Source organism: Osmia lignaria, chromosome 15 (assembly GCF_051020975.1).
Source record: "Osmia lignaria lignaria isolate PbOS001 chromosome 15, iyOsmLign1, whole genome shotgun sequence".
In the NCBI taxonomy this organism is placed as follows: domain Eukaryota; kingdom Metazoa; phylum Arthropoda; class Insecta; order Hymenoptera; family Megachilidae; genus Osmia; species Osmia lignaria.
In genome coordinates, this window is record NC_135046.1 from 1,049,949 (window position 1) to 1,076,275 (window position 26,327).

General features: G+C 38.0%; 2 protein-coding genes across 6 annotated transcripts in view; one reads left to right on the forward strand and one right to left on the reverse strand.

Annotated features, from left to right (window-relative positions):
* LOC117611244 (putative inorganic phosphate cotransporter) overlaps window positions 1-26,327 on the reverse strand; it is a 136,817-nt gene that overhangs the window by 43,543 nt on the left and 66,947 nt on the right. For 4 of the 5 annotated variants that reach the window (XM_076692433.1, XM_076692432.1, XM_076692434.1 and 1 more), the window contains one exon: window positions 12,311-12,417. In XM_076692433.1, the coding sequence (XP_076548548.1) occupies window positions 12,311-12,417 (107 nt within the window). Of the gene's footprint in view, window positions 1-12,310; window positions 12,418-14,887; window positions 14,957-26,327 lie in introns of those variants that run through there. The other variant, XM_076692436.1, reaches the window with a different exon arrangement.
* On the forward strand, window positions 18,001-20,160 carry LOC117611240 (uncharacterized). Its single transcript, XM_034339477.2, has 2 exons — window positions 18,001-19,836; window positions 20,028-20,160. Exon 1 carries the CDS (start codon window positions 18,580-18,582, stop codon window positions 19,792-19,794), a length of 1,215 nt encoding a protein of 404 aa, XP_034195368.2. The 5' UTR covers window positions 18,001-18,579; the 3' UTR covers window positions 19,795-19,836; window positions 20,028-20,160.

The window sequence follows — 26,327 nt, forward strand, 5'->3', positions numbered from 1 at the left end:
TATACAGCTGCTGAACATTATATAGACTCAACCGGTGCGGGTAGTGTTAAGTTAGATATTAAGGTAAATAACCATGCGATGAATTCAGTGAGATTGAAAAATGCATTACATGTGCCAGGATTGCGAAATAACCTTTTGTCGGTGTCGAGTGTTACAGATAATGGTTACACAGTAAAATTTGAAAAGAATCGCGCGATAATAGCTCGAAAAGACGGATCGATTGCGTTAACGGCGACAAAGCGTAATAACTTGTATGTAGTTGATGAGAAAGAAAACAGCAATGATCGCGAACAATTCAAGTGATTTGAATTTATTAAAATGGCATCAAAGGTATGGGCATGTAAATTTTCATGATTTAAAGAAAATGTTGAATGATGAGCTAGTTTCTGGCATGAATTTTGAAGGTAAAATAGACGAAATAAATTGTAATGTATGTGCGAGATGCAAAATTCACGTTCAGCCATTTAAGCAATCAAATAACCGCTCTACGGAGGTTTTAGGTTTGGTACATTCAGACACTTGCGGGCCCATGAGCACCGAATCACTCGGCCGGGCAAGATATTTTGTGACATTTATAGACGATCATTCTAGATACATAGAAACAGCGATGCTTAGAGATCGGTCTGAGGTATTACAGGCGTTTAAGAATTATAAGCGTAAAGTCGAAAATGAAACGGGTCGGAAAATAAAAATTCTTCGCACAGATAACGCGAAAGAGTACTTATCTCACAATTTTAAAAGTTTCCTAGAGGAGGAAGGAATCTCGCGACAATTGACCGTTGAACACACACCGCAACAAAACGGTGTAGCCGAAAGGGCTAATCGTACTCTTGTTGAAATGGCAAGATGTATGAAATTACAAGCAAATTTGCCAGACTCGTTATGGGCTGAACTAATTAATACAGCAACCTTTTTGAGGAATAGGTGTGCAACGAAATCCCTAAACGGAGTAACACCCTTTGAAGCATGGTCGGGACGTAAGCCATATGTAGGCTTCTTTAGAACAATCGGAAGTAAAGTCATTGCGTTAAACAAAGGGCGAAATAGGGGAAAGTTCCAACCAAAAGGTGACGAATATATAATGATAGGTTACTCGCAGGAATCTAAAGCGTATCGACTTTGGAAATTAGGTACTAAGACGGTAATAAAGGCAAGGGATGTGAAGTTCTTCGAAAAAATTGTACCTAATGAAAAACCGTCAGAAGATATTTTTGTGATACCAAATTCTGTACCCGATGTATCAGAAGAAAATGAGCTTGAAGTGCCTAAAGATGTAGAAGATTTGGCCAATGAAGAATCCGGAAATGAAGATATACATGAAAGCAACACTGAAGAAAGAAACCAAGAGCCACAACGAAGACGAGGTCGACCAAGATTATTGAGAACTGGTCAGATAGGAAGACCAAGAAAAATTTATAATACTGAATTTGCTGAATTAATGGATCCCATGTCAGTAGACGAAGCCATGAATCGAGTAGATAGAAAAGCATGACTATCAGCCATGCATAAAGAATATAGTACGTTGATGGAAAATCAAACATGGATTCTTGTTCCGAGACCAAGTGATAAGAAAATATTAAGTAATAGATGGGTATTTAAGACCAAAATTAATGAAAATGGTGAAGTGGAGAAATACAAAGCACGATTGGTCGCTCGAGGACATACCCAGCGATATGGGATTGATTATGAAGATGTTTTCGCTCCTGTGGCGAGATACGAGACGATCCGTACGTTACTGGCTGTTGCAGTAAATGAAGAAATGTATGTACATCAAATGGATGTTACTTCCGCTTATGTACAAGGTGAACTGAGCGACGAAATCTATATGGAGCAGCCGGAAATGTTTATTCAGCATAAAAACGAAGACAAGGTATGTAGATTGTTGAAGCCACTATATGGTCTGAAGCAGTCGGGACGCGAATGGTACAAAAAGTTCGATAGTTACCTTATAAGAATTGATGGTAAACGCACAGCAGCTGACCCGTGTGTGTACGTATTTGGTGAGGATATGGACCGAGTTATCCTAATAATATACGTAGACGATTTGATATTGGCATCGAAGAATATTAAAGTACTGAACGAAATCAAATCAAAATTAATGTCAGCATTCAAGACGGTAGACCTTGGTCAAATAAGTAACATTTTGGGAATCAATATCAAACGAGATAGCCCTACGGGTAAAATACGGCTAACGCAGAAGAAATATATTGAAGAATTAATAAGAAGGTTTAACATGCAAGATGCAAAAACAGCACCAACCCCAATGGAGCCAAATACGAAAATAATAAAAGAAGATGGTCACATGACAGAAGAAGAAAAACGCGAAATGGAATGTCGACCTTACAGGGAATTAATTGGTGGCTTAGTATATTTGGCTAATGCGACAAGGCCGGACATTGCATTCGCCGCTGGTGCATTAAGTAGGTTTTGTTCCAATCCTAGAAAGGTACATTGGACTATGGCGAAACGTGTATTAAGGTATTTGAAAGAAACGCCAAATTACGGAATTACATACTGCAAAGACGGAGAAAGTCTTAAAGCCTACACGGATTCGGATTGGGCCGGGGATACGGAAGATAGAAAATCGTGTACCGGTAATGTTTTGATATTGTCCGGAGGTGCAATTAGCTGGAAATCGAAGAAGCAAGCTTCCGTTGCTTTGTCGACAATGGAAGCGGAATATGCGGCTTTAGCTGAAATATCGCGAGAAGTAATTTACATTAAGAGACTTTTAATTCATATGGGTTTTGAAAAATATGTACCGAGTCCAATAAAAATTTTTTGTGATAACCAGAGTGCGATAAGGTTAGCGAAGGATGCTGTATTTCATAAAAGAAGCAAGCACATTGACATAAAATACCATTTTACTCGAGAGTTAGTCGAGCAAAAAGAGATTGTAATAGAATATGTAAGAACCGACTTGATGATTGCGGATGTGTTTACAAAGTCGTTATCTAGAGATAAGCACGAACGATGTGTAAAAATGTTAAACATATGTTAATATAAAATAATTGATAGCGCAAATCGATAAGAGGGGTGTTAGCTGGATCGATATTGCATCCTACTGGTGGCGTGCCGATCAATGTGGATCGAGGCGTGTGTTTTCAGTTCTATACAGTTTTTTTTTAGTTCTCTTCGTGCTTACGCCATGATCGGCACTTGCGTTCACGTTTCTTTTCCTCTTTGTATTTTGTATTTCGTAGTTTATAATGTTAATTTAGTTTTCTTTCATGTTTAATTAAAATATATATATATATTGATTTATCCACTGAAGTGATGTTATTTTTATTGAACGAATAAACCTGACAAACGATAACAATAAAATATCGATTGCCTTTTTACGTAAACCACCGAAACGCGAATAAGGAACGGAATAATTAATAGTATTCAACTAATAGTCATTCGATACAGTAAATCAAACATCTATTAGAAAACGTAGACCTCCTTCGATACTGGAAACGTCATTTATAAAAGCCTCTTTGATTAACGAATTCAAATAAAACCAAGTCGTAATACATTTCGAACATTCCAGAAGTATTAGAATTGCGACGCACGAATTTCGCAGAACAGAGGGGTAGAAAGAAATGGACAACGCTAGACAAAGGCAACGTGAAAGGTCAAGAAGGGATGAGAACTCGGGAAACGCGCCTAGACCAACCTATACGCGCGGGCCTTCCTCTTCGACACGTATCCTGATTTGCCAAATGATGTCCCTACTTTGGGGTACCGATCGCGGGTCGAACCCTGGGACACGATCGCTTGACTGAGGCAAATTACTCTTCGTCGAAAACTCGTGAGGTACGTGGAGGGGAGCCCGTGTTCGCGTCGAGCAATAGTTTTCGCGTGAAAATCGTAGAAATTAGCTGACCGGTAAAGTCCTTGAAAAAGGCAGAGTGCCGGGAGATTGCGGTTCGCGTTTTCCGCGTTAAGGACTCTTGCGAATACGTTAAATTTCACACTTTTCAATTACTATCCTTTTCTCTTTCGTTTTTAAACCGTCCGCTAAATTAATTATTTTTCTTTTTTTTTTCCTCCTTTTCTCCGCGTCGCATCGTTTTGCAAATACTTTTGTGCTCGTTTCGTAATTAATTGTCCAGTAATACCGTAATAAAAGGCCGATCGCGAACGCGTAGTGCAAGTGTTAATTTTCTCATCTCTTCTTCGGCTTCCAGATTCTAGACGACACCAGAGCTAAATAAGCGATAAATAGTTAAAGTCTTATCATATACTAATTTTACATCGATCTTGGTAAGTTGTCCATTTCATTTCTAATCAATACGATAAATCTGGATTTAGTGAGGCAAAACGGGCGATCTACGGAACCGGGCGTTCTGGAAAATATCCCACTAGATCATGCCGTTCAACGCTGCGATTTAAGGTATCGAACATTAATATTCTCGAATAAAATTCCGATTCGCATCCAAAGGAGACGGCCCCACGAAACCGTCGTTCTGGTAATTTCCCCCTGGGACCGTTCTCTCTTTTTCTTTTTCGCGTATAAGCGTTCACAAAACATCGTCGCTCGAATCGTCGAATCAGAATCTTAACTAACCAATAATCAATAGTTTCGTTTTTTTATATAACTTCATACTTTTGCATTTCAAGCAGCTCGTATTTCCTGTTAACTAACCACCTTTATTGTCACGCTTATTTTTCCGAAATTATATTTTTGTTATACCTAACCAGTTTAATTCATTTGCGTTTCAAAAACACATCCTTTTTCCTTCCGTTCACGCCTACCATCTTCGCATAAATTCATACGAGGGGCCCGTATGGGACTAGAGCATTGACGGACTCAATTAATCTATTAATTAATCTATCAATTAATCATACTAATTCTTTATTGTTCTAATCGCGAGTGATCTAACATCGTCACAAGCGATTAGGACTGGTGGCAGCGCTAATACCGTTCTCAACCGCGCATTAACCACTCAGAAGGAAAAGAAACGATAATAATATTTTCCTAACTTTTTAACATCTAATCCTTTTTTAATCTTTTTTATTTTGTACGTCGCGCGCCGTAGCTCGCTCGCAACGTAACAGTATAATCACACTTATGCAATATATGAGTGATTGGTATTATCGATATTTTTTGACGTTATCTTGTCGTTTTTTTTAAACAATATTGCATCGTTATAAAGATTAAATAAACCTTGATTTTTTAAATCGGAACTGAATTTTTTTTAATCTATTGATACTCAAGTTAGATATACGCATTTTGCTGTAACTTTTTATAATCAAACACTTTTCTTTTGTTATTATTTATTTACTTTCATTGCTTATAATATTATAGGTAGATACTTTTTGTTTTAACATGTTCACTGTGCGCTGCCATTTTTAAGCATTATCAATCAAACATGCGATACCACACGGAAAGCAAGAAACCTATTATGTAACTACTATTTTTTTTATTGACACCAAGAAAACTCTTAATGAAAGTTATGCAGGTTTACATAAGTTTTATGTTATCAATTTACATCATCAATAATGTTGATATTTAATTTTGGATATTATATTATTTGGAAGAAAGATATATATCAAAACATACTAGTTTTACTCAATCTTTTTATCCGACTTCGAAAAGAGGAGAATACTCAATTCGATGTATATATATATCTTTTTTTTATGTATGTTCATCGATTACGCCGAAACGGATGGTCCAATCGGAACGAAACTTTTTGCGTCTTATAGAGTATAACTCCCCATTGGTCCCGCAAAAAAATTTTTGTATTTTTTCATTCCTAATGACTTTTATCGCAGAAAGCGTAATAATTCATTTATATCTTTCAGCATTTATGCTGCAGGAATTGCGATGAAACCTTTCATATTTAGTAGGATATACAGGGTGTCACGCGACTACCTCGACAGTCGAAGAGGGATGATTGCTAAGGTGATTCTAAACAACTTTTTCCTTTGCCAAAATGTTGGTTAAAGCTTGGTTTTCGAGTTATTTACAAAAAACACCGGTCAATCCGATTGCGCTCGGATTGGTCGGTGTTTTTTGTTAATAACTCGAAAACGAACCAACATTTTGGCAAAGGAAAAAGTTGTTTAGAATCACCTTAGCAATCATCCCTCTTCGGCTGTCGAGGTAGTCGCGTGACACCCTGTATATCCGCGATGATCCCACTTGCAAAAATTTATGAAATTTGTTGTTTATTAACCATTTAAATTCGGTCCATTTTTTTCGGTTTATAGTTATTAGCTAAGCAACAAGAACACAAAATCGCCTTACACTATTCTACAAATACTACAGACTCCACTAAAAAGTGTGTAATAAAATAGTTTTTAACAAAAAACAAATCCGACTTCGAAATGCACTAAAAAGTGTCAAATAATTTCTATTTCATTTATACCAATATTCCATAGCTATTAATAATATCTACTTAATCGTTAAAAAGGATACCAAATTCATTTCAAAGTTTTCGGAGGCGGCGCAAAATTAAAAATATCCGAATATACGATGCTGCCAATAACGATTTGTTTGCGGTATGGCAAACTTGGTAATTAATAAGTCGTAAGAAAAAAAATTCGAAACGTTATAGATACGGCAGAAAACATTTGTAATTGTAACGACTGTATCAGAAATTGGTAGCACTTCTGATGTACAGAGTGTCGGCGCTAAAGTGTGACAGACGTTTTATTTCGTAACTATTGATGATAGGAAAAATTGTTTATATGGAAATGGCACGGTACAAGGGGGCCCATGTTTTGGCGTGAACGAAAATTTATTTACATTATTAGTTTAAAAGATATGATGGTCAAATTTCGTTTTTTAAATGGAACTATATATTTTTTTTCAGATCATGTGATAGTGCTTTTCAAGACGAATTCATTATGCTTTAATGTATACACCTGATTTTAATTAGTTTTCAAATTTCCCAATTTTCAGTAGATACGTCTCGGTTTGAGTAGCAAGTCGTAAAAGTGGCCCTATTGTTGCGGTAAGTGCTACAGCGAAGGTATACGCTAGGAACGGCAGACCCAAAGAATAAGAAACCACAACAATAGGGCCGCTTTTACGATAGTGTGTTGTTTTGGGTCATGAATAGACAACACGATTGTTCAGAATTGTAAAATATATATTTGATGCAAAAAGAAAAACAGAAACGTGTGTTGGTTGCACATCGAAAAAAGATTGCTGTGTCGCGTTGAGGAAAGAAAGAAACTAGATCTTGCCGCGGCCTGATTTGCACAGGGGGCGCTTTCGAAAGAAATTCAAAAAATAAAACTTTTCAACACTCCCACCTTTTTTTGCAAACTTCTTTCTCCTTCGACGTGCAAGGTGTTTCACAACGAATATATATATCTATTTAAAAAAAAAACTTACAAGACAAGGAACATATGAACATGGTTAGTTATACGGTTTTACATTTAGTAGATCGCGAATATGAGAAAACGGTTCTCTCGACAGCGGCTTGGTAAGTATGTCCGCCTGTTGATCTTTGGTAGAAATGTACTCTAAATTGAAAATTCCTTCTTGGAATTTTTCACGGGCAAAGTGATATTTCACGTCAATGTACTTTGACCGTTTGTGAAATTCCTGATTTTTCAGGAGTTTAATTGCACTTTGATTGTCCATCAACAACTTAGGTCTACTCAGTTCTGCGCCTGTGACCTCGATAACTAGACGATTTATCCAGATCAGCTCCTTGATCGCCTGAGCTGCCGCCACAAATTCTGACTCCGTGGTGGACAAGGCAACCACCCTTTGCTTCTGAGAATACCAAGAAACGGTGCTGTCACCTAGCTTGAGAATATACCCCGAAGTGGATCTTCGAGTGTCAAGGTCTCCTGCGAAATCAGCGTCACTGTAGGCCAACAGATCAAGCTTCATCCCTGCCTTGAAAAGTAGCCCATAATTGCAGGTGCCCTTCAGGTACTTAATGATCCTCTTGACAGCATTCCAGTGGATCTTGTCAGGCGACTCAATGTACTGACTTACGGTACTTAATGCGAAAGCAATGTCAGGTCTCGTGCATACCGCCAGGTACATGAGTGATCCGACAGCCTCCCTGTACGGAGCCCGAGTCCCCTCTGACCTCTCTTTTCCATGGGCCGCAACGCTCAGCTCCTGATGTTTGTCAATCGGGACAGCAACCGGGTTCGCGTCGGCCATGTTAAAGCGCTCCAGCACTCGCTTCGTATATCCAGACTGATGCAAAATGTGAGAGCCGTTGATCTTTTTTTGTATCTGCAAACCTAAAAAACAGTTTAGATCATCTGTAGTTATGTCAAAACCCTTCTTCAAATGCGCCAGTAGCAGGTCTGCCACCTCACGACTGGGCTGCCACCAGCCCATCATCAATATAGATGGCCAAAATAAGTATGTTTTCAGCGTTCATGAAAACACATGGATCCGACTTTGCTGCTTTCGATCCGAAGCGTCCGAGGAACTCAGTGAAACGTTCGTGCCAGCATCTATACTCCGTTCAACGAGACGAGTCACCAAGTACGTAAACAGGACAGGGCCGACTTACGGGTTCCGAATCCCCACATCACATCGAAAGATAAGCCTGACCTTGCATGCAAGAGCCCTCGGCAAGGGACCATCATAACTTGGCACTGAGTTGTAACATGTGGCAGCCAATGACCGCAGTCATAGAGCCGATCACGTGAGTTGTGTGTTTTGACTTGGTGACTCGTCTCGTTGAACGGAGTATAGATGCCTGTTTCAGGCCATATAGACTCCTGTTGAGTTTACAAACGCTTCCGGTTCTATCATCGTACCCTTCCGGTGGCTGCATGAAGATGGTCTCCTGCAATTTCCCGTTGAGGAAGGCCGTCTTGATGTCGAATTGTTTCAGAGTCATTCCTCTTGATGCCGCCAACGCTAGGATTATCCTCACGGACTCGAATTTCACCACGGAGCTGAAGGTTTCGTGATAATCAACTCCGTGCTTTTGAGAATATCCTTTTGCAACGAGCTTTGCCTTGAACCTCTCGATGGCGCCGTCGGGTCTTCTTTTCACCTTGAAAATCCATCGGCACTCTATCGGTTTTATCCCCGTTTTTTTGACAATAGTCCATGTGCTGTTTTCCATCACGGAATTGATTTCGCTGTCCATCGCGCGTTTCCATTCCTGCGCGTGCGCGCTGGCGAGCGCCTCCTGGTAGCTCTGCGGCTCCCCGACTTCCACCAGTAAGGCCGCATCGGGATCGATCCCATCATCATATCGGCTAGGTCTCTTGATTGTACATCGGTCTCGCAGCCCTTGCCTTCTAGTGGCACGACTTTCTGCGGGTACTATTCCCTCATGATCCTCCACAGGCGCTTCTTCTACATGTGGTTCTAGGGGTCTCTCTTCCGCGGCTCCAAGGGAACGTCCTCTGCATCGGGGATGTGATCGGAGATCCAGGGCCTCTTCATAGGTGGAACCCTCTGAAGCCTCTTTCTCTGTTTCAGCCTGCGACTCCTGTTGTTGTCGGCTGGATGGCCTGGTGGCATTCTCAGTGGCATTCTCCTGCAGTTCGCTGCATTGAGAGTCGCTCCAATCAGTCTCTTTTTGAAAAAGGGGACGACAGTCGTCCTCTTGAAAGAGGACATCCCTCTTCATATCCACCCGGTCATCTTCGTGACCGATAGATCCGATAGCCCTTCACATTTTCGTCATAACCTACGAAAACCCCTTCAATTGCCTTGCAGTCGAGTTTTCTTCTCTTTTCTTTTGGCATGCACAAACGCAATCGTGCCAAAAACGGCTAATGCTTGCAGCTTGGCTCTTCTACCAAGCCATAGTTCGTAGGGAGTCTTTCCACTTTGAGGACTCACCCCAGTTCGATTCAGTAGATAAACCGAGGTGTTGACACCCTCAGCCCACAGCTTCATAGGTAAGTCTCTCGCATGCAACATAGCTCGCATGGATTCTACAATGGTTCGATTTTCTCTTTAGGCCGAGCCATTTTGCTCTGGCGCGAAGGCCACGGTCCTCTGGTGCTGTATTCCTCGATTCTTGAGCATCTCATCTACCTCTCTGTTGGCGAACTCCAGACCATTGTCTGTGCGCAACTTCCTTATGTGTCTTCCAAACAGATTGTGAGTCATCATAAGAAAATCCCTAATTCGAGCAGCGGTCTCACTTTTGGATTTCAGAAAGTAGACAGTTCTGAATCGTGAGTAATCATCTTTAAACAGTAAAAAATAGCGTGAACCATTTATAGAATTCTCCTGAAAAGGACCACATAAGTCTGCGTGTTGAGATTGAGAGTTACAACTTCCTGCTTTGTTCTTTGGAAAAGGCAAACGGTGCATCTTACCAAGGGCACACCCCCTACAGAAAAAGGCTCGGTCATCGACAGAAACTCCTTCAGCCCTCAGATACTTCTTCACATAGCCCACATTTTGATGGCCTAATTTTTCATGTCATGACTGGAGGCTGCTTTTTGCCGCGACGTTTGCTTCAATGCTGACGCTGGTGGGCTCGAGCACTTGGAACTTCATTTCACAAAGCTTGTGTTTCCGGACTCCCACCGCAACAATAGTCCCGTCCTTTTCAAACCGGCATCCCTCAGCAGTCGATATTTGGAGCAAGCCCTTATCTAACGTAGACCCAGCTGAAAACAGGTTGTGTCTGAGTTTGGGAACATAAAGAATTTGAGAAAGATGTTTCTCGACCCAGCTGCTTCCATTGTAGGCCAAGATATTTATGTCTCCTTTTCCCAGAGCATGTACAAAAGCATCCCTCTTCCCCACGTTTACAGGGTGAGGCTTATCGAAAGGTCTAAAATTAACAAACCATGCCTTCCGATTTGTCATATGGTCGGTGGCCCCGGAATCCAGATACCAGACATCACCTTCGTGGCCACCCGAGCACAGAGATACCTCCGTAACCAAGGCTTGGCCTTTTTGTTTTCTGACACAGCTCTCGTCTTGCTGTATGTTCGCATAGCAGTCACGTGCCCAGTGGCCATACCTCTTGCACCTATGACACTGTCTGGAGCTTTCGCCAGTCTTTGCAGTATTGCCACTTTTCTTCCATTTTGGCTTTGTTTTGTTAGTAACCTTCATCGCTGCTAAGGCTTCATTAAGATCCTTATCCTGGGTTGAATATCTACTCTCCTCTGCAAGTAGTCTCTCTACCAGATTCTCCAAATTACGTTGAGTCTGAGGCGTCGATTCCCAGGCTGTGACAAAATGATTGTAAGAAGTGGGCAACGTCATAAGAATCTTGGTCATAATCATGGACTCAGCCATTGGTTCGCCCAGAGCTTGCAAGCGGTGAGCAACACCCTTTAACCTAGCTATGTACAATGCTACTTTCTCTTTCGGATCCATTGACATGCTATACCATTTTTGTTGAAGCATGTGAATAGAAGTCTCTGACTTCTGCTCATATAAATTGTGTAAGGCTTGCCACATACCTCTTGCGTCGGTACAATTCATAATGTGAATCAACTGCGAGTCCGCCATGGTGGTTGCAATTATCTTTTGTGCGATGTTATCCTCCTTGAGTCAGTTTGCTAGCTCGTTCTTTTGCAACGTTGTAACGTTCTCCGTGGAAAGTACAGGTTTTTCAAGATCACCATTTACTATTTGCAACGCATCTTTATCTCGTAATAGAATGGACACTTGGAACTTCCACTGTGCCCAGTTCTCGGCATTTTTAAGTTTTGTTATTCTGGTCGCTTCCGATTCCATGTTGGGCTATTTCCAGTATTTGCACGTGGCCTGGGTTAACCTCAAAAATGGAATCACCAAACTTTCCTTTTAGAATAGTAATTTCATCTATCTATTTGAAAATACACTTTCGCGTTATCTGAGCCCATAACCTGTTTTGGGTCATGAATAGACAACACGATTGTTCAGGATTGTAAAATATATATTTGATGCAAAAAGAAAAACAGAAACGTGTGTTGGTTGCACCTCGAAAAAAGATTGCTGTGTCGCGTTGAAAAAAAAAGAAACTAGATCTTGCCGCGGCCTGATTTGCACAGGGGACGCTTTCGAAAGAAGTTCAAAAAATAAAACTTTTCAACATGTGTTTTAACACATTAACTTTAGCTTTAGTTTTAGCTAATGTGTTAAACTATTGTCCTACCCTAGAAATTCACACTTGACGTATGCAGTGGTTAATCAATATTTTTACTGAAACTCTATGTGTTGAGTGAAGCATCTTATATCACTAGGACGTCCAAGTTTGGTCAGTTCGACATCTTATGATGTTCCTCTGGTTGATCGTGTGAAACAGATCCAATTAATGAGAAAACCAAATTTTTTTCATTGACTGAGAATTAATTTTATAATCACACTTTGAATTTTCAAATCTAAATCCGACCTTCTTAAATAATTAAAAGGTTGATAATACTTTACCTCCGACATTGGAACGATAGCTTCCGATATGCTCACTCGAAGACAGTATCCAAAGGCCATCCCCAAGAAGAGCAGAAATGTCTGCAAATATCTGATTCCAATTTTACCTAAAATACAAATAGCTTCTTCATTAAAGAATACGTATTTACTCTGAAATTATTTATGTTTTCTTTGGACACAATCATATGTGAATTCTATAATTTATAATTTATGACATAAAGGTATATGGTAGTATGTAGAATGTTTCGTAATATATGGGATCCACTTTAGGAGTGGACTGGACTTAAAAACAATAAAAAAAGATTTATATAAACGTGTATTATCAAAGTTATAACCACTTTTGTATTTCAATACTCCACAACTGTTTACATTTTTGTAGTACAGGGTGATCCTCTCGCTAGTGGACTCAAAGGAAGTGCCGCCATAATAGCAGTCCTTTTTCTGTCATCGATACCTTTTCACGGACACAGCTACAGTATGCACCCCCGTCGAGAAAAGGGCTTGGGTCCATTCATAACGGTGTGGCGGCATTTCCTTTGAGTCCACTAGCGAAAGGATCACCCTGTATTATACTTTGCGCACATACAGTGTGTCCCGCGTAACTGGAAACACTCCATTATTTCCTAAACTATTAAAGATACAAGAAATTGCTTTAGTGGTCATTACATGGTAAGAGGGGGCAACATTTTAACGTAGACAAATTTTTTTTTGCATTGTTATTTTCAAAAATATGATGGCAAAGTTTGGTTTTTTAAATGGAACTATATATTTTTCTTTCAATCATTTGATAGTGTTTTTGAAGTCGAATTCATTAAGCTTTCATGTATGCACTTGATTTTCATTTGTTTTCGAGATATTGCGCTAACAAATTTGGAAATTTTTCACGGGAAAAATTCACTTCAGTGGGAAATACTAGCAGGGGTCCTGTCCGCGCATGAAGTGCCACGTGTTAAGCAGTACCGCTTCAAATGGATACCACAGGCGGCCAGCGGGACGGCAGACCCAAACATTAGACGCAAACAGGACCCCTGCTGATATTTCCCACTGAAGTGAATTTTTCCCGTGAAAACTTTCCAAAGCTTAATGAATTCGACTTCAAAAACACTATCAAATGATTGAAAGAAAAATATATAGCGCCATTTAAAAAACCAAACTTTGCCATTATATTTTTGAAAATAACAATGCAAAAAAAAATTCGTCTACGTCAAAATGTTGCCCCCTCTTACCATGCAATGACCACCAAAGCAATTTCTTGTATCTTTAATAGTTTAGGAAATAATGGAGTGTGTCCAGTTACGCGGAACACACTGTATACAACACTGCCAACTTTGACGTAAGTCTGAAATTTTTGAAAAATTGGGAAATTATTTGATACGGTAGCTGCAAACTGCGGACAGACTGAAAATAACAAATTCGAGCACCTTATATAAAGATCATTTTTGCCACATATTACAAAACACCCTGCATTTACTTTAAAATTATTTATATTTTTTTTAAATGCAATCAAATATAGATTCTAATTTATGGCAACTGCTAATTTAATTAATTTTCAGTATAACAAAAAATAATATTTTGTTTACAAAACTTATGTTCTTGCATTAATCCTACTTTAATAAACACTAACGTCACGTAGGCAGATCGTTTTATCAAACATGCTTCTCTTAAGAAATAAACCTTTAACATCTAGAAAGAAAAACTCTCAGGCAAGCAGATCGTTTGCTTTTGAAATAAACAGAAGGCCCAGGGATAACAAAACCAAATGTTTTGGAAAGGCAGTGGATCCATCGTAATCACACAACAGCTGCAACCACTCCAAACCATCTCCGAGCCAGATGGGCATAGCCCGATCATCTAAATAGTAACCAGATCACCCCTTTCTAATTAGTATATAAACCCGTTCGTATCAACGCAACGGTCTGGGACAATACCAAAGTTCATCTAGTGTTGAGCATATCGTATACGATCATGAGCTGGTTACTGTTTAGTGAGATCGAGTTGAAGTCCCCTTCGAGTAAAGTTAACCTTATAGAATCCGCGAGTACAGTCTGTGTTTCTAATTGGCATTCTTAACAACCACACACGACACCCCGCATTGCCAGTGTGTCAACACCGAGCACCCAGCGGAAATAAGTAATATACATTATACACACTTATATATGCGACAAGAACAACTGTAATAGCCTGATATGTAAAATTTATACGTTACTGTATCAAACCTACATTAGCATTCTTCCTCAAACCCAGTGAAAACTAGTGACAGTTCCCACAACAATACAACCTAACCGCTCGGATTGTATTGACTATAATATATGTTACGCTGCCTCTCATCCGAAAGCCTCCGCTAGCCATATGCGCTGTCTAGCCTTCGGCTACGTAACACTAAATATAAAATAATTGAGGAAAATGAGGATTTTGTTATTATTTATAAAATACAGGATTTCAACACTTCTAAAAGAATTGTTTGAAACTGAAAGTATTATATCTACAATAATACATATCTATTTTATTATCATAGATAGAATAAGAAAATAACGCAACTTAAATTATAAAGTGTTAGAAAATTTGAAATAGACGAACGGTTGAGGCAGGCCTTGTGCGTTCTGTCAGCGCGTTTCTCCTCCTTAAGGGGAAGTCCTCTAACTTGGGGGTGTCATAAACAAAAAGGACATACTGTTAAGGCATTCTCACGACGGAAGATTTTTGGGACGGCAGGGCATTCTTGTTCTGACTGTTGGCTTGTACTGAGCATTGGAAAATACAGAGCAGAGTCAAGTTTATTAAACGCCCACAGTGTTTTATTTGATTTATTTTTCCACACCAATTCATAATCCGCTCCGCTTAATCTGATCTTACAAAAGGTTAGTATTTAATAAGCGGTGGCCCAGATTGTATTTCATTAGGTAATTAAAAACTAAGAAACAATAAAAATTAGCATTTGTTCACTATCTCGACCTAGTAGCTTATACCTGGGACAAGAAAGTGGAAAAGAGGCTTTCCTTAGAATCATTCCATGCCAAATCGATCACTTTTTGACGTCACCATCAGCGATTTTGTTCTAAATGAAATATGTTATAGTCCATGTGAAACTGGGAGGGAGGGTTAAGTCATCATTTTGCCACTTTCGAATTTGTTTAAGAGTCACAAGCCTCCGAAGTTTGCAATTTTTGCTCATTTTGATGGAAACGGACATCACTTCAGAATTTTTATCTTCGGCACTGTTTGTCCAATTGAACTACATTTTTTTTTGTTTTATTTAAAGAGGGTTGAGCTATTATAATTTTGTCAACCTCGATAATCAACTTTATAATGTCGAAAAATGTAAACAAATACTTGAAATGATTTAATTTGCTTAATGATTTAAATTGAAGTGATTTAAATTTTGAAAAAAATATCGTATGAAAAAAATATGAGCTCGAAAATGTGGTGTACTCCCGTTTCAGGTAAGTAAGTCGTGACATTAACACATATTCACGCTGGCAGTCGATTGGCTGCAATTTCTCCTCCGCGTGCCTCTCGTCCATTATGGCCGATGTACACGGTGCGAGAAATTTCGTACGAGAAGCCCTCGAATGCTACTCGCATGCGAGCTCGTATCGTGTACACGTTTCACGGGCGTGCACGCATATTAGCACGCACGAGCTCGAATCGGTTTCCAACATGTTGGAAATTTGGCGAGCTCTCGTTCGTGACTCGCACGAAAATGAATTCGGGAAGAACGACAGGCCAAGCAGGCTATGTGCGTTCTGTCAGCGTGTTTTCCCTTCTGAAGGGAAAGTCCTTTAACTTAGGGGTGTTGTAAACAAAAGGGTATACAGTGGCCGAAATAATGTTAGGTTCATCTTATTTTTGTGGCATAAAATAATATCTGATGTAACATTTTTGATTTTGTTTATCATCATTTATTTTTCCTAAGATAATTAGGAGAAAACATAATGTAGTTTTATAATATAATAATAAGCTTTTTATTATAAAACATTAAAATTTATGTGCGAAATAAACAATTTCACTTTTAAGAATTATGTCCACTCACTCACATTATCGAATCTAAAGTAATTGTTACCACAATTATTGGAACAAACGCTAGTGAAACAATAGCAAGTATCGTCATATATTTCCGAGCATGAAAAATGAATTTTTATTCCGTGTGTTGCCGTGAACGTTGAAACATCATCTCTGCAAGAATGTCAAAGTGGAACGATAATCAAATGATGACTTTTGTGCATCTGTATGAATCACACCCCTGTCTATGGAGATCTGATTTATCAGATTACAAAAATCGCGACAAACGGCAGAGTGCGTTGGAAAGTATCGTGGCTGAAATGAATATACCGAATTTTACATTCGTCGATTGTAAAAATAAAATTAAAAATCTACGTTCTCATTATTGCCAAGAACTCAAAAAAATAAAAAATTCAATAAAAAGTGGTGCTGGAAGCGATGAAGTATATAAACCTTCGTTACCATGGTTCGCCGCTCTAGACAGTTTTCTACGACCACTTGTAACACAAAAAACAGTATCAAATTTGGAGGTAAGTAATTTATTATTTCACAAAAATTTATTAATTTATTTAAAAAAAGAGGTTTTCTGTTTCATTTGTTTGTATACATATATACATGTTCGTAATTAACTAAAAATTGATACAAAAAATGGTGCAAGAATAAAAGAAAATAACAATAAATGAATTAACTTCCAATACTAATTTATTATAATCATTAAACAGAAAGAAGACAAAAATATTATACCGTCTTCAGATATTTACTAGGTCTTCAGTTAATTTATCATTTTTAGTTGCCACGGCACTGCACCAATTCCATTAAAATATTCACAATACTCGTTTCGAATATTTATTGCGTATCTTGCTGGATTATGTGCAAACCGATCTGCATGTACACTTGTTAATCCCCGTGTGATTTGTCTCCAATGACCCGGGATAATTTGTCCAAACTCTGTGTCTTCTCTGTCCATAATTTCTCGAGGCCAATAATTTTCATCTTTGCATGTTCGAAGCCAATTGTGCAAGGAACATGCAGCAAATATAATTTTTTCAACCTTTTCTGGTTGAAGTTTAATATCGTTTTCAAATATTCTAAACCGCGCTATCAAAATACCAAACGCATTTTCAACAATACGTCTGGCTCTGCTAAGTCGATAATTGAAAACCTTTTCCGAGATACTTAAATCTCTTTTTTTGTAAGGCTTCATTATTCGGCTTGTCAACGGGAATGCATCATCCGCAACTATTATTCCTTTTTCCGGAATATTCAGACTGTTTTCGGTGAGTGCTGTGTAAAAGCTAGAATTCCGAAAAATTCCACCATCTGAAAAGTGACCTTTAGCTCCAACATCTATATATGTAAATCGATAGTCATCGTCCACAAGCGCCATTAGTACTATACTGTACTTTCCTTTATAATTATAATAATCTGATCCACTGCTGATGGGCAAAATTATATTTACATGTTTTCCATCTAAAGCGCCAATTACGTTTGAAAAATTCCAACGATGTTCGAATCCGCGTTGAATACGCTCCCATTTCTCAAACGTAGAGGGTACCTGTAATAAAGTAACATATTAAACATGATAAGAATATATATTTTTCATTTTTAGATTGTTGATCACACAAATGTTACTGAAAACGACGAACGAAACCAAATAAAAAACATTTCAAATCATACTACAATTGTTGATCTTGTTACGACGAGCCGCCTAAACGTACGTTAATCGAATTCTTCCCACGATCGGACAAACATCGTGTTACGGCCACCCGCCTAAACGATCGATATTCGAACAATTGAACTCCTCACGACCGGACACCTAAACATCATATTGCGACCACCTACTTAAGTATTCGATAAGACGCGTTCTCACGGACATCCCACCTTGTCAATCATCGGCCCCTTCTCCACCACCAACGACATTATAAAAGACCTTACCGGACATAAGCGCAGTCAGTCGGGATCATATTATAAAAATAAAGTGCTAAACCTTTAAAAGTGCCATTCATTTAAAAACCTGTGAACTTTCCACGTGACATTTTGGCGATCCTGCCAGGATCCATTCAACATCACGAAGAGAAACTTCCAAAGGGGGCTTTCTACGGAACTCCGGACGAAGGGACTACGAGTGCCACTCTGTCGTGATACGTAGGGATCCAACGAACCTAAGGTAAAAGCTGGCGTTTGAACATTACCGATTAAAACCACCCAGCATTTCTTCTCAAAACTCCGAACTATCCTCCTTATCCTCTGAGTCCTCAATATCTTCAACAATGACTGCCTCCGGACCTGCCGCACAAGAGAACGTGCTACGGCAACTCTTGGACAGGATGCAACGGATGGAAGAAGGAATCAATCAACAATTGACAACTCTAGGAGAAGAAAACCAAAATCGTGCAAAAGAAATCCAAAATATTGCAGAACAGCTGAAACTGGTCACCCTCACTGAAGACGCGTCTACTATTTCGAGGATCACCAGACGAAGCGGCGGAGATCAAGATAATCAACAAGAAGATGAAATGCATACGGCCCGACAACCACCCCAAAATTCAACAATCAGGCCAAACGAACTGATGAAAGCAGTTGACGCCATTCGAACCATCGAGACCTTACGAGGACGAGATGATGTAGGAGTCGAAGATTTTATCAAATCAGTCAGGTATGCCAGGAGTAATTGTTCTGAGAAAACATTATTACTAAAATTAATTCTGATCGAAAAAATTACGGAAAATGCAAAAAGAAGTATTCGATACACGTCAATTGAAACGTATGAAGAACTTTACGAAGTACTCCGTCAAAACGTTTCAATACCTAATACTGTTAGTAGTTGCCGTAATAAGTTACAGCAAATACGGCAAGGAGCAATGGAAACAGTACAGTCTTATAACCTACGATTTAGGCAACAACTCAACGAATTAATTTACGCTGTTCAAAATAAACACCAAAATCCAATTTCAAGAAGAATAGCTATAGAAGAAGAAGAAACAGAAGCTACTCGAACGTATGTGCTCAATCTCCGCAGGGACATAGGCATGCTCGTAATACCAAGTAAACCGAAATTATTAATAGAGGCACAAACAATGGCAGCCGACATGGAACTGTGGACTCGCGACGCGAATCGTGCCATGGAGCGTCGACAAGTACCATTCAGAATTCCTCCGCCTAAACAACAGGGGCAACGCCCAAATACATCAAGTGACCGACCAAACCACTCGATACCTTTGAAATGTACAAAGTGCGGAAGATTAGGACACACCAGTGACAAGTGCTACGCTCGAAATTTTCAAGTGGCCAACCAGGGAAAAATTCCACCACCGCGAGTGAACAACCTCAATTTTCAAGAGGACAAAGTGACAGAAACAACATCCGAATCAACTGCACCACCGGAAAATTACTACAAATTTGCTGCAGAGTTCCAGGAATGTCGAGAATCGGAAGACTACTCGTGGACACAGGAGCAGGAATCAACATCCTCAAGCGATCAGTAGCCGAAAGAATAGAGCCGACAGAAACCAAAACATTCTTTATGGGTAACGACAAACATACTACTCACGAGACAACTATAATTCAAATACAACAAATACCTCATACCTTTCACATAGTCCCTGATTCATTTCCTTTAATAGAAGACGGCATAATGGGCCTACCATTCTTAGAAAAATATAAATACGAAATCAATAACGAATCATTAAAAATTAACGACAAAATTATACCATTTCAGAAAACTACTCTTCACACACTGTCTCCGGGAAAAACAACAAAACGAACACAATATCTAGACGGAAAACCTGTTCAAATATGCTACATCAACACTGGTAAGCAAGACCATCAGATTACAAACGAAATAGAACCAGATGATAAAATCGATCAAATTAACAAATTTGCAAAAATTATTAGAACTAAACATATTGATCCAAGTTTACGAGACCCTTTAGAAAAAATCCTTATCAACTATCTTGACGTTTTTAATTTAGAAACTGACTTACTTCCTTGTACATCCCTTACGGAACACACTATTACGTTAAAATCTGAAAAACCTATTAATATTAGAAGTTATAGACCACCTGAATGCCATAAGCAAGAAATCGAACGACAAATTAATGACATGCTAGTTAAAAAAATCATTGAACCATCAGACTCTCCTTATAACGCGCCGGTTTGGGTAGTTCCGAAGAAATTGGATGCTTCAGGTAAACGTAAATGGAGAATAGTAATCGACTTCCGTAAACTCAATGAATTGACAGACCAAGACGCATACCCATTACCTAATATAGATGAAATTCTGGACCACCTAGGCAAAGCGAAATTTTTTAGCGCGTTAGATCTTTCTTCAGGATTCCATCAAATCCCTATGAATAACAATTCTAAAAAGTATACAGCCTTTTCTACACCACAAGGACATTTCCATTACAATAGAATGCCATTCGGTCTCAAAAATGCTCCAGCAACGTTTCAAAGAATGATGGACACGGCGCTTCGCGGTTTAATAGGAAAACATTGTTTTGTTTACTTAGACGATATTATCATCTTTGGGTCGACGATACAAGAACATAATCAAAATTTAGCGATCGTATTCCAAAGGCTTAGAGATCTTAAACTTAAAATCCAACCCGACAAATGTGAATTTCTCAAACCGGAACTAGAATATTTAGGTCATGTAGTAACTGCGGAAGGAGTTAAACCAAATCCAAAAAAACTAGAAGCAATAAAAGACTTCAAACAACCTAGAGATTCTACAAATATAAAATCTTTTCTTGGACTAGCCGGATACTATAGAAAATTTATCCGTAACTTTTCAAAAATTGCAAAACCACTAACAGACTTAGTAAAAAAAGATGTCCCATTCCATTGGACAGACAAACAACAACTCGCTTTTGACACATTAAAACAAAAACTTTGCGAAGCCCCAGTACTACAATACCCCGATTTTAATAAAACATTTACCCTAACGACAGACGCGTCAAATGAAGGATTAGGAGCAATTCTCTCTCAAGATGGTCATCCTTGTTGTTACATCTCCAGAACACTAAATCCTCCTGAAAAGAATTACAGCACAAGCGAGAAAGAGCTACTCGCAATAGTTTGGGCCACCAAAAGACTTAGACAATACCTATTAGGAAGAAAATTCATAATTCAGACTGATCACCAAGCGCTAAAATGGTTAAAGGATGTAAAAGATCCCTCTTCTAGACTCATGAGATGGCGATTGAGACTCGAAGAGTATGATTATGACATAGAATACAAAAAAGGTAAAGAAAATACCGCCGCAGACGCTCTTTCACGGCTGTACCCTATCACCTCACAAGAATCCAACCTTCTTATATCATCTCCAGAAGAAACGGAAGAAGTCCCAACTGAATTTTCCCCAAATCCTGACTATTTTAACGAATATGAAAATTGGAAAATAGACATAACACCTGCACCATTAACACAAAAAATTAATCAACCACACTTCTACCAACTAACAAAGGAAATACTAGGTGACTACGACGAACAAACATGGATAAATAAATTAGCTGAACTAATTAACGACAATAGACATAAAATTACTTTCCCAATAGGAATAGGAGACGAGAAAATAACACCACTAGAAAAGGTTTACATTCAAATGATGATACGATTTCTTAGTACAAAATTTAGAAACATAAAAATTATATTCGGTTCAGAACCTCCGCGGGATTACACCCTGGAAGAAAAAGAAACAATCCTGAAGGAAAATCATAATGAAATAGTAGGACACTTAGGTATTAATCGTACTGTAAAACGAATTCAAGAACAATTTCACTGGCCCAACTTAGAAGCAGACGTTACAGAATTTATAAAAAATTGCGAAACCTGTCAACATGAAAAACTAGTTAGAATTAGGCAAAAGGAAGAAGCTATCATAACCGATACACCTATAGAACCTAATACTAAAATCGCCATGGATATTTTCGGCCCATTAACAAAAACAAAAAGAGGAAATCAATTTATCCTATCAATCCAAGATCAATTAACAAAATACCTAGTCCTCGTTCCCCTCAAAAATCAGCAAGCCACTACAATTATCCCAGAATTATTGGATCATTATGTATACATATTTTCTGCACCTAGACAAATTTTAACTGATCAAGGAACGAATTTTGTTTGTAAGCTTATGGAAACGTTTGAACAGGCATTTAAAATCCAACATGTTAAAACAACCTCTTTCCATCCACAATCTAACGGTTCACTTGAAAGAACACACGCAACGATAAAAGACTTAATTCGTACATGTACAGCCGAAAGACAAAACGATTGGGACGAAAATCTTAAACTTATTTGTATGGGTTATAATACCTCAGTTCACGAATCGACAGGCTATACACCTTTTGAACTAACATTCGGACACAAAGCTAATCTACCCTCAACAATTTCTGCAACTCCTTCGATGACAAAAGAACAGTTATTTAAACTTTGGAAGAGACGACACGACACGTACATTTCTGAGGCAATAAAAACACTGAATAAAAACAAAGCTCGCTATAAACGGGATCAAGACAGAAAAATTATAAAATTACAGACTATATTCAAAATAGGTGATCGAGTTCTTCTACATAACGATCATAAACGAAATAAACTCGATCATGAATGGTTAGGACCTGCAGAAATAATACAGGCCTCTCCTCCAACGTATACTATTCATTTTCCGTCGGAGAATCGACAATTAAAGGTACATGGTAATCGATTAAAACTTTTTATTTCAGGCCGACGACCCTTACCCTCTTGTTCTACTTCATTGGAACAATCTACTGTAAATTACATACTGAACTTTTAAATAATTCGACAGTATTTTTAGAACACATCGACAATTGTTACTTATATACTAATCAAGTATCTATATCTATTATTATTAATCCACACTACCTACTAAAACAACCCGATGTTATTGCAGAATCGTTAGAAGGTCTATCAAAACATTGTAATAAATGCGCGTACAAAATAGAAATTCAAAACTTAGTAAAGGAACTCGTAACAATAAAAAAAATGATTGCTCAATTGAAATTAACGTTAAGAATTATTCATAGACGTGGTTTATTAAATATAGTTGGTTCAGTATCCAAATCTCTTTTCGGTACTCTAGATGAAAACGACTTAACGATAATTAACGAAAACATGGACAAACTATTTGACTCGAATAACAAATTAAAAATCATCGTTTCTAATCAATCAGCCCTTATTAAACAAGTATTAGACGATTCTCATATTCAATCTATCCATCAAATTCAAATAAAACTTGACGAACTCCAAGACAATGTACAAAACGAAGAAATAATCAGCTCTTTAATTATACACACAGAATTTGTCCTTTCCGAACTACATGTAAATCTCGATGAACTAATCAACACGATTATACTAGGTAAACAAGGAATAATCAATCCACAGGTTGTAAAGCCACAACAATTTTTGGAAACATTTGATAAAATCATTAAAACCCATTTTCTTTATAATCATATTCAACCAACTCTCGAAAATTTTCAAACCCTACTTGATATTAGTAATTTAAAACTTTGGATCAACAATGGAAAAATTGTATATACAATAACAACTCCTATTTTGGATGATACAGAGTGGAAAGTCACTAAAATTTATCCAATTCCCTCAAAGAGAGACAAAATTTTTGTGGCTCCAGTAATCGAACATGAAATTATATTTACTACGCAAGAACAATATATTCCTACTGACTATAGATATATTCAAAAATTCTGTAAAAGGACGCCTTTAATTCATCTTTGTAAACTTAATCAACCCACGCATAGTAAATTAGGAACACAAGACTGTCAAATTGAGTTAGTTAACAACAAAAACAAAATTAACACGTGCCCATTCTCCGTATTCAAAATTATAGACGCTACATTTATACCTCTTGAACAACCAAATGTTTATATATTAATACCAAATAAACCATTAACACTAGACATTCTCTGTGATAGACATGAAACACGAACTATACAAACCCCTAGTTTAATTAAAAGCGATGAACCTTGTATAATAACCTATGAAAACAATGTAATGAAAATTGGAGGCACCACCCAAGAAGTTACTTATGAAACTAAATTCAAAGAGTTCTCTTTTAACATTTCACAAAGTGATCTAAAACTATTAGAAAAAAACATTGATTTTACTCCAAAGGTTACTCCAAATTTCAACCAATACCGAACAACTTTAGGACAGATCAACAACCAAATAGATCAAATTCAAATCGAACACCGAATCAAAAACCTAAAAGAAATAGCATACTCTGTATTACAAATTATGGGATACATATCTATAGCCGTAATCACAATTTATACACTATACAAATGTAAACTACTTTCTCGATGTATACCATCCACATTTATTTTTAATATCTGTTGTCCCACTGCGACTGCAAATCAAGAACAACAAAATACTACACTCCCACCAACAACATCAGCGCCAATCTACGACGAACGTACCAGCTCATCAACCAAAGATTTGCTACCTGCAATAGAAGAAAACATCGTTCATATTCAACCAGCCCGGAAAATTGTACGTTTTGTGAGACCAAAACAAGTCTAAGGAGGGGGGAATGTTACGACGAGCCGCCTAAACGTACGTTAATCGAATTCTTCCCACGATCGGACAAACATCGTGTTACGGCCACCCGCCTAAACGATCGATATTCGAACAATTGAACTCCTCACGACCGGACACCTAAACATCATATTGCGACCACCTACTTAAGTATTCGATAAGACGCGTTCTCACGGACATCCCACCTTGTCAATCATCGGCCCCTTCTCCACCACCAACGACATTATAAAAGACCTTACCGGACATAAGCGCAGTCAGTCGGGATCATATTATAAAAATAAAGTGCTAAACCTTTAAAAGTGCCATTCATTTAAAAACCTGTGAACTTTCCACGTGACAATCTAACAGCATCAAATGAAAAAGATGTTAATGTTTTGGAGGAACCAGTAACCCAAGCTGGGACTATGTTTCAGCAACAACCAACGAGCCATGAATCAACTATTTACTCACAACCAACACTTTCTGGACACTCTAGTTCAAGAAACAAAAAAAGAAAAAGAGATAGTGACGAAGCTGATGAAAAATTTCTATCATCAGCCCTACATAGATTAGAAGCTATTTCAGTCAATGCAATCGCGACGTCGAAAAAAACCGAATTTGATATATTCGGACAAAGCATTGCTGCGCAATTAAATAATATACCGTTGGAAGATGCGCTTCAATTGCAGTTGGAAATCCAACAGTTAATTACTAGAAAGCGTATAAATTATCGTATGCAGCTATTAAACAGACAATTACAGCAAAATAGTAATAACAGCCCTTCTTAAAACAGTCATTCTCCAGTTCCTAATTATGTAATGAGCAATACACCAGGAACTACCAGCACTACTTCCGATTTTTCTCAAGATTCTATCGATGATTCTTTAATTTTATATATTTATCAAAATGTTCATAAAATAAAACAATACATAAATATTATCCTGTATTTTTTACACTTACCTGTAAATATTCTTTCAAATCTGTTGTCAAGGCATCACAAACTTCAGGTATAAAATGGGATATTGTAGTACTTGGCACTCGAAACAGATACATCAAACTACTAAACGAATCACCCGAACATAAATAACGTAAAGTAATTTCTAATTTGAGTTTTGATGACAGAGGCTCACGCATATTTGTCCACTTTTTTTCAATAAGTGGGTGCACTTTTTGCAATAAAACATCAAATTGCTCTGGACTAACAAGGGACTTTACCCAATCGACACACGCCGATTTTGATGCCCTTTGAGTATGATATAGAACTCAAAAAAATATTTGACACGTATTTTTTTTTATCGGCCATCGTCCATGCTGAAGGGGTGAAAATAGCCCCGAAAGTTGGGGTTGCAAAACATATTTTCTTGAATATCTCAGGAACTATTAAGTGTAGGCGAAAAATTCAAAATAGAATTTGTGTTTTTGAACAGCAAATTTTTCTATGTAACCATCATTTTGATAAACTTATTTG